The sequence below is a fragment of the Alosa sapidissima genome, chromosome 14 (genome assembly GCF_018492685.1).
Source record: "Alosa sapidissima isolate fAloSap1 chromosome 14, fAloSap1.pri, whole genome shotgun sequence".
Classification (NCBI taxonomy): domain Eukaryota; kingdom Metazoa; phylum Chordata; class Actinopteri; order Clupeiformes; family Clupeidae; genus Alosa; species Alosa sapidissima.
Genome location: NC_055970.1, coordinates 31,217,125 through 31,230,361, shown reverse-complemented (window position 1 = coordinate 31,230,361; position 13,237 = coordinate 31,217,125). Strand labels below are relative to the sequence as shown.

Below are 13,237 nucleotides of genomic sequence, written 5' to 3'. Positions count from 1 at the left end.
TCTCTGATCTTATGTTTAATGTGACAGCAATGAAATGAACAGTGTTGGCACAAAGAAAAACACAGGTCTGCTGAGATAATGTTCTTAAATGAATAACCTAAAAAGTGAAGTGAGGCTAAAAGAGCATATCTCTTGAAATAAAAATAATTTATTCAACTTACAAAGGTAATGATAAAACTACCTGTTCCTCCCATTTTCAAGAGCGCCTTGTTCTAGTGTTCCTTCACACACAGAGAATATTCTGCTTTCAAGAAATACACAACAGACAGCAAGTAAAAGGACCATTGGTTGAACACTTGAGTACATACAGTAGACATGGCGCAGAGTAGGTCTGACAGAAACACAAATATGTTTTAATAAATACCACATACATTTAACCAAAGTACAACTAGTCCAACTGGTATGACAACCAAAAATAAACTAAAAGCATTTGTGTTTGTACAAGCTATGGTAGTAGTTCATTTATATATATTTATATATTTATTAAAACTATTTTAAACTTTTTTTACTACTTGGCCAAATGAAGCCAGACATTCATTTGTATATAACAGTTTCCTCTAGAATAGCATTGTCATTTTTTAAATTAACTTGAAATTTATAGTGTCTCCGGATTTGAGTGCAAATATTCATTTATGATTGAAACATTAAAAAAACCTAACAAACAAAAGACAAAAACAAAATAAAACAGCAACTTAAGCTGTACTGTGCTGTGTCCCAGATAGCTAAACATAAGACCTTACATTGCTAATGTAAAGGCAATAAGTATAAATATAAATACAGCAGTCTGTAAAGGAATGAATGGGCAAATCATACAAAAACAAACAAGTGAACATCAAATATTTTGTGCAAAACGGAACAAACTGAAAAAAAAGTGTTTCTGGTCAAATCGAGTACTTCAGTGCAGCCTGGAAAAAACAAGACATATAGATGAACCATTTCAATCACAGTCACGTGAACCTCACTTCATCACTCGAATGGAATGTTTGCAGTGAAGCCGCCACTACGAGCGGGCCATCGGTGACTACAGCTGCAGTGGCGCAAAGAGATGAGCTAACAGGTTTCTTTTTCACTGTGAGCCTGGCCGGAGTGACCAGCCCGGGCCCACGAGGGCTATGTGCCATACAACTGTGCAATGTGAGCAGCCAATGGGAACGAAAGGACAAGGAGGAAATAAAACGCAGATCCGACAACTCGAGTCACACTGGAAACCACTGACGTAATATAGAAACCACAGTGCTGGTAAGATGCTAAGAGTTTTCAGCCGTGGGCACAAAATGACGACAGATACACACAAAATTTTTTGCTTTGAGCACTTTTACAGAGCACTATCAATAAACCTGTGTATGCACCGCTTTTACGAGTACAGTACATGCATAGCTTTCCTATAGACACACTCTATCAGAGATTTTCAGGGAACAATGTCAGCTTCTTAAAATTACAGTAAATCTATTATTTTTTCTCTTTTTTTTAAAATCAAGTACATGTGACCTTTGCTTATGTGTTTCAGCCTTTGGAAAATATATTTTGCAGCGCAACTCACTTTGTTACGATCCATGGCTAAGGAAACGTACAGTTTGCTGCCAGAAAAGCTCCATCACTTTGTGTAATCCCTCTCTTGGTTACTACACCACAGTTACAATTTACAGGATATCGAATATACTAGCCGGTATGTTGTAGCGGTCGGGGAGGACTCTCATTTTGAGAGTGCCGTCAGCGCCGCAGGTAAAGATGCGGTTTCCTGGGCAGGTCTCGATTTGCATCACTCCGGCGCCAATGTTGCGGAAGATGGATTGCTTGGCGTGCTCAGTGCTAAAGGAGTGCATTAAGCCATGACCCGTCAACTTCCACACCTGAAACACACACACATTCATGTTTGTAAAAAAGCACACATTCAGACAGACAAACAAATTACAGGTCTTTAAGCTCTACAAATTGTGATGAAATGAACAAAAAAGAAGCAAATCAATTCCCCATAATCCTAAAGATACACATAACTTCACATCTTCAGGAAAAAGGTCAAAAACATATACAGGTAAACTATGCTAGATGTGTCCAGCTCTGGTCACCTTCATGTTCCCCTCAGCAGAGCCGGTGACAAAGAAGTCCTCGGTGGAGTCCAATGCCAGGGCCTTGATGGCTGAGTCGTGGGCCTGGAAGGTGTGCAGCAGCTGCCTCTGCCGGATGTCAAAGATGCACACAAAGCCCTTGCGCCCCCCGGAGATGATGAGCTGCTGCTTGGGGGCATACTGCAGCACAGTGGCCCCGTTGTCATGGCAAGGGAAGGCTGGCAAAACATTTAGAAATCCGTACTTAGTGGATTCTGCCAACTGCATATGTTTATGTTCATTTTTATGAGCAGTTTATAGTAAAACCTGACAGCCTAAAAAAAAAATCTGCAATCCAGATCCAGCACAGTCTCAAGCAGGGACTGAAAACAGAATGATTTTCATTTTGGTTCGTTCTGAGCAAAAACTATTTTTTAATTTCTGTTCCAGTGTTCCAAGGCCTCTCCTTCAAATTATAACCGGTTAGAACGTTATAGAAGAATGGTTAATAATGTTCCTTTAAAAATGACATTGCCTTTACAAATTGATTTATGGCCGGTGGCACAATGCTATAGCCTTTTTTTCCCCAACAGTCTTAAAGCTTAAATCAAAGCGCATTAGATATCAAAGCTAATTGTTAAAGCTAATTGTTGAATTCAGGCATGGGGAGAGATTTGAAAGTAGGCCTATACAATATTAGAAATTAAAAAATGTCTAATAGCCTAACTTCAGGCACAGAAAATGTCCTTGCTTTAAACCCTGTAATAGCCTAAGCTGTGTGTGGTGCTACCAACTGCATGACGGACCTATAGATACCATCCTAGTGTCTCTGGTAGGCTACATACTTGGAAAAGGCATTTAGTGTTGGATATGAAACATATTTGTATCAACTAGCAGTTCTAGCCTATTATACAGGGGAGGCAAATCTGATATGATTTAGTCAAATCTGACTAAATCATATAAGGGCTCTGGAGAACACTGGGCAGGTGACTTTCCAAGCTTATAAACGTTTGAATCATATTCAAACAAAGGTTAATCGGAATGATAAATACCATTATTAACCGGTTATCTAAAATTGAAAATAACAATTTACTCTGAAACAAGTTTTCGGTTACGTTCATCCAAAAATAGTGTTCGTTTCCGGTTTTAGTTTCTAATCCCTGGTCTCAAGGATGACCAGGAGAGATAGTTAAAGACCAAAGACATTCAAGAAAAGACCTACCCAGGACATTCTCTACAACAGTCTTGTCTTTGAGTCATTCAATCAAATGCAATAAATTAACTGAGATGTTCAGCTGCAGCTGTACAAGCTTACCGTGCACCATAGTATTACTGGGCGAAATCAGGGTGTCCCATAAGCATACATTTCTGCAAAATAAATAAACATACATTTCAGTATGACAGAAATAACTATTCCCTTCTGACGAGTTCTCAGATAATCTCTAGATTTGCTGACACTCTATTATATTTGTGCACATACTGTATGTAAAAAGAGTATGCTAATATATACAGTATACACAGTGTCCAGCCACAACATTAAAATCAATGCCAGGTGAAGTAAAGAACATTGTTACAAGGGTGCCTGTCAAGGGGTTGAATATATTAGACAGCAACTGTTAATACATTAACTAATTTAATGTTTGTTCTAGGTTCTGTAGGAAGAAGGAAAAATGGGTACATATTTACCTTATTAACACATATAGGACATACATTAACACACATATAAACAAACATTCTTGAGGAGTCCACCCCTTAATGGGTCAGAGCCTTTATGGTAGCATAATGGGGACCTACACAATACAAGGCAGTTGGTTCACATATTGGGATCTTGGACTGATCAGTGGATATTTTTTCTATGGAGCTGACATTCAGAAGCCTCTTTGTGTAAGTGAAATAATTTCCTTATTGCCTGACACTGACCTGCTGTCATTGGATTGGCCAGCTGTGGCAATGAGACTGGAAGAAGTGATAAAGGCAAAGTCACCACAGGTCTTAGTATGACACTGCCAGCTCTGGGGGCAGAAATGAGAGAGAGAGAGAGAGAGAGAGAGAGAGAGAGAGAGAGAGAGAGAGAGAGAGAGAGAGAGAGAGAGAGAGAGAGAGAGAGAGAGAGAGAGAGAGAGAGAGAACACAAAAGAGAACAGGAAAATTAATTCACCATGCCAACTGAAGCTGATGTACGCAGGCACTATAGAAAGGAAAGTGCTTTGACTTGCACCAGTGATTTTAAATGAGCAACATCCTGTCTTCCTCCTTCGTGACTCACCAAGTAAGGTTTGGGGTTTGATGAGGTTTGGTTGACCTGCCAGAGGCTCAGGAAGCCCTCCCCATCAGCAACGCCACACTACACACACACATAGAGAGAGAGAGAGAGAGAGACAGGAGAGAGAGACGGGAGGAGAGAGAAAGAGAGAGAGAGAGAAAGAGCGAGCGATTGAGACTATGCTTTAAAACTACCTTGACGTTTCGGCTGGGATAAAAACAGGTGCTGGAAGCATCATCTCAGTAAACTGCTTCATCTGGGCACCATGCATTTCAAATGCCAAAGCCCTCCTGCTTTGTTTTACTTAACGTCCAAATCAGACAGACACCATACACTTAAAAGACATTGAAATATGTCCTTGTAGATTGCAATGGTGCTGTACCTTATTGCCCTGGGAGTTGAAGTAGAGTCGGGTGACTCTGGCGTTGCCTGCCTGTCGGAAGCAGATAAGCTGCTGCGGCCGGTTCCACTCAAACATGCGCACACTCCCATCCTGAGCTCCAGTCATGTCTGACACACACACACACAGGTATTATTTTTTGGAAAGGCTTTTGTTTAAGTAAAAAAAAAAAAAAAAAGTTTCATGTTGATCACACAAGTGAGATGGTTAAGTGTACCTGAGGTTAATGTTTGTTAGGAAAACAAATAGTTAAACAAAACTTACAATACTGATATATGGGATGGGATGTCATTCTCTTCACATTATTCAGATTCCTCTTCATTATCTGTGGAAAACAGTTCATATTAGGTGAGTCACACAAAAGCACTTCAATATTGTCATGGTTATTGGCTTGTATTATAAGAACTGAAGGAGAACAGTTTTACGTTTCAGCTGCGATCACCCAGACAATAATAACACTTCAGGCCTAGACCAGCCATTAATCCTTGTTGGTGGGACCTCACTGTGGAGGACCTGGGAACTGGCTGGGTGACGCAGTTCTCTACCTTGGGCTGCCGATGGCTGGCCTTATCTCATGTTTATTATTTCTCCTCTGCTCAATACAAACACAGACCCTGGTAATCTCAGTGAACTTAGACTCATCAATGAGTGTTTAGACGGAGATTGATTGCTGGTGTTATTGTGATAAGAGACTAAATAAATATACCCATGGATCTATTCCCAGGTCGAGGTCGACCCAGAACAGGATACTCAGGCCCATATGGCTTTAGGTGGACATGGTCAAAGGCTGTTTCACGTCACTTCTTAATCCTGTTTCATCTCTCTCCCACAAGAACCCTGTCATTATAAACTCTGCTGACAAGTCTATTTAAATCCATTTAAAGCTTTCTGACAAACCTCACTCCAAAAGAAACAACATGGTCTATACCTAGCGCTTTCATACTCTCATCCAATAAACAAGCACTTTGCTAGAGAGAAACTGGCACACATGACAACACAGGGGTTTGAGGAGTGATGTGTGTCCATCTACTGGTGCCTTAACACAACTGCATCCTGGGAGACACTGAGTCTCCAAAAAGACAGACAGACAGACAGAGAGACAGAGAGACAGACAGAGAGACAAACATGCACTCATGCAACAGAGTGAAATGCCATTGTAGCATTGACTTTGCAAACACACAAGCCCAGCATCCTTTGTCACTCATTCTGCTGCAGGCAAATTCCGCTGAGTCGTCCTGGCCAGGCCTCCAGTTCAGAGCCAAGCGTTAGCATATGTGGTCAGTATGTGATGAGTCACGTACCACGCTGGCGCCCATGCTGGTCTGCCCACTGCCCAGCCATGGCATGGAGGCGGAGGCCGAGATCTGCGGCGGGGCGAAGGGCGCCGCCGCACTGCTGGCCTGAGCGATGTTGGTGTGGGAGGACCGGTAGTCCACGTCATCAGAGCTGGAGAAGGACACAGGGACGGAATCCCAGGGCAGAATTAGACATGTTTCAAAGGCAGTAGTAAAGGTGTGCTAAATGGCACTACATAGGCAGAGAAAGGCCGAAGTTAATTAGTGACATAATAACACTGTCAAGCATCCCTTTAAACTCAATGCGTCAGATGAGATTACAATGTAGTATAGTAATGTATATAGATGATAGCAATATCACTGCATGTTCTGGACATGCAATTTAGATTGTAGTCCTTCTTCTACTGTTACAGTAGAAAATTACTGATACATTATTGTAAGTTTCCAGACAAGTTTTAAAATGTCCCAGCTGCATCACTTCATCTGACTGTTCAAATGACGCTTACTATATATTGTTAATCACTAGGGTACAGTATATGACTTTGAACCTGATGTTTTGCTTACTTAAATTCCATGACAATCTCATTTTTAGCTATTTTTTGCAATGATCAATATAGCCCATTCTGGAGATTGTAGGCCTACAGCGTCAAATGCCAAAACATGTTTAACATATTGCATATTCAATTTAATAATCTAAACTCATTCAATTGAACGCTTTTGCATCTTTGGAGCTAGATAATGAAATTAAAAATGTATAGTTCAGCTTTGCTGAAATGTTAAACGCTTCAGCAGACATTCTGGCACTTGCTGCAGTGTGACTTGAGGGAATAGGAGTGCTCTTTTCCTCTAGAGAAATAAAAGTTCAGATGGAAACCTAGGTTTTCTTAGTAGGCTCCTTTGTCAATTAAATAGAACTTTTATCCTCTACATACCTTTTTACTTATAATACTAAAATTATTCTGGAAACAAACTGTAGGCTATATGGAGGATGATGCATCCAGATCCCCAGCAGAAGTTCCCTATCAGAGGAGAATATGTCACCACGCCTATATCCAAAAAAACGCTGCACACTAATTTAGCACTGGATTTAGCGCCGTTTCTGACAGCCATTCTCGCCATCTAACTAGAATCCAACACCTCTTCCTCACTCCTCTCATGGATGTGCTAACTCTACTTGGCATGCTAGGCAGCCGTGGCAACAAGGAGTGGAATGCGTCAACTGGCATGTAAACAATAAGGATCAGTGTACAGGGTTGAGTGGACAAGCTGGGCTTGGGGGCACTGACCTGCGCGACTCTTTGTCAAAGTCTTCCCCGATCCACGTGAAGGGCTGCGCAGCCAGCAGAGTGGACACGTCCACTTCCTGTACATCATGAGTAGAGGCCAGCACTATCTCATTCATATTGGCCTGTGCACAGGACACACACACAAACACAACATTAGAGACCTCTGCATTTATTGGGCCCCCACTAGGGCATAATCACTGGTTAAGAATATTCAAAATATTCTATTGGAATAAACTGTTTAAAGATTACTTTGTGCATGCCTTTCTGCATTTCTGCAGTTTCTAGCATTACCCTAGTATCTCAGTCTTGGTGAAAAACCCAACATATATACAGAAAATATGAGTAGTCACAGAAGCCTCCACCTTGTTTATGGCAAAAGCCATGATGATATCCGACTCCTTATGGACGATTTTTGCCTTTCCACCCGGGTAGCCAAGGTCCGCCTCCACCTGTAAGAAGAGCACCGGCCCGTTAGCGGTCATCCCTCTGCTACCGACAGCAGTGCAATAGCCTCTCGCACACACAAACACATAAACAACTCAGTGAGCATGCAACACAGAGGTGGACTGCACTGTCCTTGCAGAAGATGGACACAACTTTCACTTTGCTTTGTACTTTTAGGCCAGCGCAAGATCTTTACAGTCGGAGCACAAGGAGTGAAATGCATGTCATTTTAAAATTATTTTGTCATTTGAATTATTATTATTATTATTATTACTATTTTGTAAACACACTAGCCGGTTAGTGATTAGGGAGAGAAGCGTTGGTGGCAGATTGGTTAGGGATTGGTGAGGGGCGGAAGAGGTACGAAAGTCAAACTGAAAAAAAGGGGGAGTGTCTGGTTAGAAGGAGAGGAGCCCAAAGCCCAGAGCTGGAGGTGGCGTTGCAGACATGGCTTGGCTTGGCTTGGAGCGGCGCGGCGGGAGGCATACTACCTTGCTGCCGCTGCGAGCTCCCGCTACGCAGCTTTGATTGAGCTGGTCCCCATGGCCGTCTAAAGACTACACAGCACACCCACAGCACACCACGCCACACATAAACACACAGGTCACAACACAAACCAGGTGCACAAACAACAAAAAACATGAGAATGGGGGGAGAAATGAAAAGTCAAATGAAAAGGGCTGCTGCAAGCATGCCGTCCTCAGAGTGGAGCTTCCTGTGCCCCTGAGGAGACAGTCCGCTCAAGTAACATTGGGATGGGCTAGCAGGACTCCAAATCCTTTGTTTTGAATGAATGTCATGCTATTAAAGGGATATTGTTTTGCCATTAGGTAAAACAATAAGTTGTTATTGTGAGTTTATGATTTGCCATTTTATTTATTATACTGTATATGCTACATTTTAGTGAGTGGACATTACAGTAGGTCAATACTTTATCCACTACTGATATTCATTTATACACTTCAAGACAAGATTTCATTAATAGTTATGTATATTTACCCTTTATAGCACATAAAAAACAGAGCATTTTACATCAACCTCATTTAGTTTTTAGACTTGTATACAAAGCAATATTTTTTAACTTCTTGATTTGGATGAACATCAAGACAACCTGAAGTCGGGAAATGTCAACTGTTCAAATGTTCGTCAAAAATTTGTCTCACCAATATGCTACAGCAATGTTAAAATATCATCAACAAGGTACTGTTCCACTACAGACACAATTATATATAATAATAATAATAATAATAATAATAATAATAATATAATATAAATTCACTTTTTGCTCTGTAGCCTTAATACATGAAATGCCATTTCCAGTTAGCATCTAATTATGACAGACTTGGCTCAAGTATAGAGAGAATTTACACTGACTCATTCTCCTGATGCAAAGACACAGGGGTGAGAATGAAAGGGAAAAAAACCCAGAAAACTAGAAGAGCATGTACCATCTCAATCCAACCACTCAAAATAGCCCCCTAACAAACCTAAAATGGCTGCCCACACCAGGATCTGTCACTGATACTGTGATGTCAGCGGGAGGGCTATTTGCGAGTGAAAAGAGGAGGTTGTGGAAACACCAAACAGACGTCCACTGGTCGGGACTTTACCTCGCTCTGTTTTCTCTTCTTGGTGAAGATGTAGCGAATCAGAGTCTCCTGCAGAGCTTCCTGTTTGACCAGGTAGTGCCAGAGACGGCGGACAGGAAAGGACAGGTGATGCTTCGCCCTGCTCAACACAGCGCCAACACAGCGGTCAATAACATCACATGGTAAAGGATCACTCCACGGTAACACACTGGATGAAACGTGATTTTACTACAATTAGTCTAATTAGGCCTTGGTCATATGAATGGTCTGCAGTAGTGGACTGACTTGAAGGGGGTGTTGTCCGGCTCCAGCATGGCTTTGTGGCGCAGGATGGCCGGGCCCCCGCCGGCGCTCATGTCAGTGGGGTAGGTGTTGATGTAGTTGGGAGGAGGGCCGTCAAATCTGTTCATCTTGTCCAGCAGGAGCTGCTCCCAGTTCTCAAGGGTCTTCATCACAGCATTGCAAAGGGGGGACACCACCGGCAAGTCTGACATTTCAACAGGGGGGAAATCAACACATGCTGTGTATACAAGTACTGTAAATTATAAAAGCTTTGATTGGCTGTGTTAAATATAAATAATTATAAGCATATCTAATATGCATGAAACAGTATTGGTCAGTGAGTACTGTAAATGGTTTACCTGTGAAGTCCAACCCAGTAAGGGGGAGGAAGGTCTTGACATTGTGTAGGGCCAGTTTGACCATCACCATGCGGATGAGTGCCCAGCTACAACAGAGACAAAACACAGTGTTAGCTTTCTGTGTGGACCATGTAACGCAGCAGATCATTCAGAGCCAGACAGTAACAGAGTACATTTACTTGACTACAGTACTTGAGTACAATTTTGAGGGATCTGTAATTTACTCGAGTATCATTTTTGGAGAGTACTCATGACTTTACTCAAGTACATTTGAGAGGCAAATATTGTACTCTTTACTCCACTACATTTCTATCCATAACCGTGAGTACCCGTTACTTCTTCTAAAAAAGGAAAAAAGAAAAATCTCGGAAACCCTCAATTTGTTGTTTCCCTCTCAAACGTGATTGGATTGTGCAGGCGCCACTGATTGGGACAGCCTATCAGCAATCACCTTCAGCTTTCCGCCAAAGTCAACTCCATGGTCAGATTTAGATAAGAGTCGAAACCATGGACGAAACAATAGATGAAGACGCAGCAGGTCCATCCCGGGAATGTGCCAACCCGTGGCCCCACCCCGCCAGATTATTTAAATTTTCTGAACAAGTTAATGATAGTTTTCGCTTCAAGTGTTTCAATTACAAAATAGTATTTTGTATTTTAAATACATGTATTAGAAATACTGCCCATCCCTGGCAACATGGTAAAAAGATGAAAATGACTTGATTTTACTTTCAATTCCTTTTACATTCTCCAAGGTATTAACATTTTTCATAACTCCATGTAGGACGTTTCTGTACATAAATGTAAGCACTGTGGCAATAGTAATGCAATATTTAGAAAATGTAGGCTACTCTTGTACTCTTGATACTCAAGTACTTTTAAAAATAAGTACTTCAGTACTTTTACTTAAGTAGACATCTGACTGTTGTACTTTTACTTGTACTTGAGTAAAATTTAGCAAAGGGTATCTGTACTTTTACTCAAGTAATGAAGCTGTGTACTCTGTCCGCCTCTGAGATTATTCCAGACTGAAAAGACTTGCTGAGACGACACACCTGTATGAGTTTGGATCAGAGTGCTCGGTCATCTGCGTGTCAGAGAGGAAGGCGTCATCGTCATCATCGTCGTCACTCGCTCCGCTCTCGTCCGAGTCATACAGGGCACCACTGTCTGAGGGAGGTAGGAAGGGCTGCAGGAAGGAGGGTCAGCGTGAGTTCTGACCTGAGACCATGACACAGAGTCCAGTGTAGCATTGAGCCCTAGGGGCCAGTGGACTTACCTTGGCCACAAAGTAGTCCCACATGCTGAGCTCAGGAGGGATGAACTTCTCCTTGTAGGTGGGCCGCTCCACAGGGACGGGCGGCGGGGTGGCCGGCGTCTCCTTCACTGGCCGCCCGGGCACCAGCATGCGCATGTTGAAGCGGCGGCGGTGCCGGTCCACGTCCTCGGCCGGTGGGGTGGGAGGGGGTAGAGCTGCCCCAGGAGGAGAGACAAGACAGGGGGTCATGTCAGACAGAGCACTACCATGGCTCACTGGGACCAGCCAATCCTGCTTTACTTCCTCATCCCTGGTGCTTTTGGCTTTCTAGATACACACACACACACACACACACACACACACACACACAAACACACACCATTCCCCACAGCACACACACACACCATTCCCCATAGCACACACACACACACACCATTCCCCATAGCACACACACACACACCATTCCCCACAGCACACACACACACCATTCCCCACAGCGCACACACACACACACGCACACAATTCCCCACAGCACACACACACACACACACACACACCATTCCCTACAGCATCTACTGGCGCACAGGCCTCCAGACAAAGAAAATTCAATAACAGAACTTTCTGAACAGCGCTGAGAAAAGAGGTCAGTCGTGCAGCGAGGGAGAGTTTTGAGAAAAACAAAAGGGATGACGCAGAGTGGAGAGAGCAGCAGTTTTATTTCAGAAACAAAGCCCTTTGGGTTTGATAGAAAAGAGGCCTCCGCCATCCATCCACTTCAGTTTAGATCCCTCCTCCGAGCAATTTCTTGCTAAAAGCAGCTGACCGTATGTCACTGCAGAGGCGAGTGTCTGGACAGGCTAATCAGTCTCTGCACATATCAGCAGACAGCTGCTCCCACACCCCCAACCAAAACAGAGCAAAGGAATGCTAATGAGGAAGTACTCCTCTCTTAGTCAATGTGCTTTCTTCTTCTCCATTATTTGATTAAGGTGGGCTACAGGCTGGGATTGCTCTGGGCTACTGCATCTATTCATCACCAATGTATTGATCAGGGGTGTTAAATGGCTCACTGGTTTAAGAGTGTTGTCCCGTTTAATGGAGACTCTTTTAGTAGGTGGGAACTGAGGAGAAAAAGAGCATCAGGATGAGGGAGTCTGCTTACAGACCAGTGGAGTTCTGAAGACGACCATGAGACTGGTCATTACTTCTGAACGGCCTACCTTGGTAGTAGAAAAGAACACAAGGCAACAGAGGAACACGGAGAGTGAGGCAAATCACACCACACGCAGACACACGCACACACTCTGGCCACAAACCTTCACTGTTCTCCTGGACAACTATCTCAGGGACTATTGGGGCTGCTAGACTCAGAAATAAAATCACAGCCAACATATCAAAAACAAGACAACCAAACACAGCTTAAAAGGGGAAAAAAGCATCACAGTTTACACAACTACAACAAAAACAACTACAGCAGGAGATTATTATTAGGTGGTGATTCACAAAAGCTTCTACAACTCGTGAATAGTATCAGACTGTGTGCCAACATAATTAATTAGTGTATCTAATTATTAGTAATTATTAGTCATATAGCTAATTATGTAAGTCTGAATGTTTTGATTGACAGAATGTATTTGAAGCATGAAGCGGTTTCAAAAGGTCAATATTAATCATTTCTGATGGATTTGTTCCGCTCTTCATAGCCATGAGATCATGATCAAGTGTTTTGCTAAACTTTTGTAATGATATGTGCAGGGCATGCACTGTACTAACATGTAGAAATGTAGAAAAGTGGCAGCACTTGTCAGATACTACTGATCCTCTGTGGCTGGATGCAGAGCCCCTCTCTCTCTCGATATGGAGGTTGTTTTATGGTGTCTACGTGTGCAGACAGGAAGGCCTCATCTACGTGCGCTTGGTGACAGGAGAGACTACTCAGTGAGATTAGACGGGGAGAGAGGGCAGTTTTGTCACAGAGCCTGGGCCATAACAGTCAGAGGCGTTCCTCCGTCAGGT

At 42.7% G+C, this 13,237-nt stretch overlaps 1 protein-coding gene across 5 annotated transcripts in view; it reads right to left on the bottom strand.

Annotated features, from left to right (window-relative positions):
- Positions 1–128: 128 nt before the first annotated feature.
- The window catches only part of dmxl2 (Dmx-like 2), a 49,214-nt gene continuing 36,105 nt past the window's right edge, over positions 129–13,237 (bottom strand). For 2 of the 5 annotated variants that reach the window (XM_042061109.1, XM_042061110.1), the window contains exons 29-44: positions 11,243–11,436; positions 11,019–11,152; positions 9,964–10,049; positions 9,608–9,809; positions 9,344–9,461; positions 8,225–8,290; positions 7,652–7,738; positions 7,290–7,411; positions 6,010–6,154; positions 4,973–5,033; positions 4,691–4,818; positions 4,312–4,389; positions 3,966–4,057; positions 3,361–3,413; positions 2,067–2,284; positions 129–1,850 (exon numbers count right to left, since the gene is read on the bottom strand). In XM_042061109.1, coding sequence (XP_041917043.1) covers positions 1,641–1,850; positions 2,067–2,284; positions 3,361–3,413; positions 3,966–4,057; positions 4,312–4,389; positions 4,691–4,818; positions 4,973–5,033; positions 6,010–6,154; positions 7,290–7,411; positions 7,652–7,738; positions 8,225–8,290; positions 9,344–9,461; positions 9,608–9,809; positions 9,964–10,049; positions 11,019–11,152; positions 11,243–11,436 — 1,994 coding nt within the window. In that variant the 3' untranslated portion in view covers positions 129–1,640. Of the gene's footprint in view, positions 1,851–2,066; positions 2,285–3,360; positions 3,414–3,965; positions 4,058–4,311; positions 4,390–4,690; positions 4,819–4,972; positions 5,034–6,009; positions 6,155–7,289; positions 7,412–7,651; positions 8,291–9,343; positions 9,462–9,607; positions 9,810–9,963; positions 10,050–11,018; positions 11,153–11,242; positions 11,437–13,237 lie in introns of those variants that run through there. The other 3 variants (XM_042061111.1, XM_042061113.1, XM_042061112.1) reach the window with 2 other exon arrangements.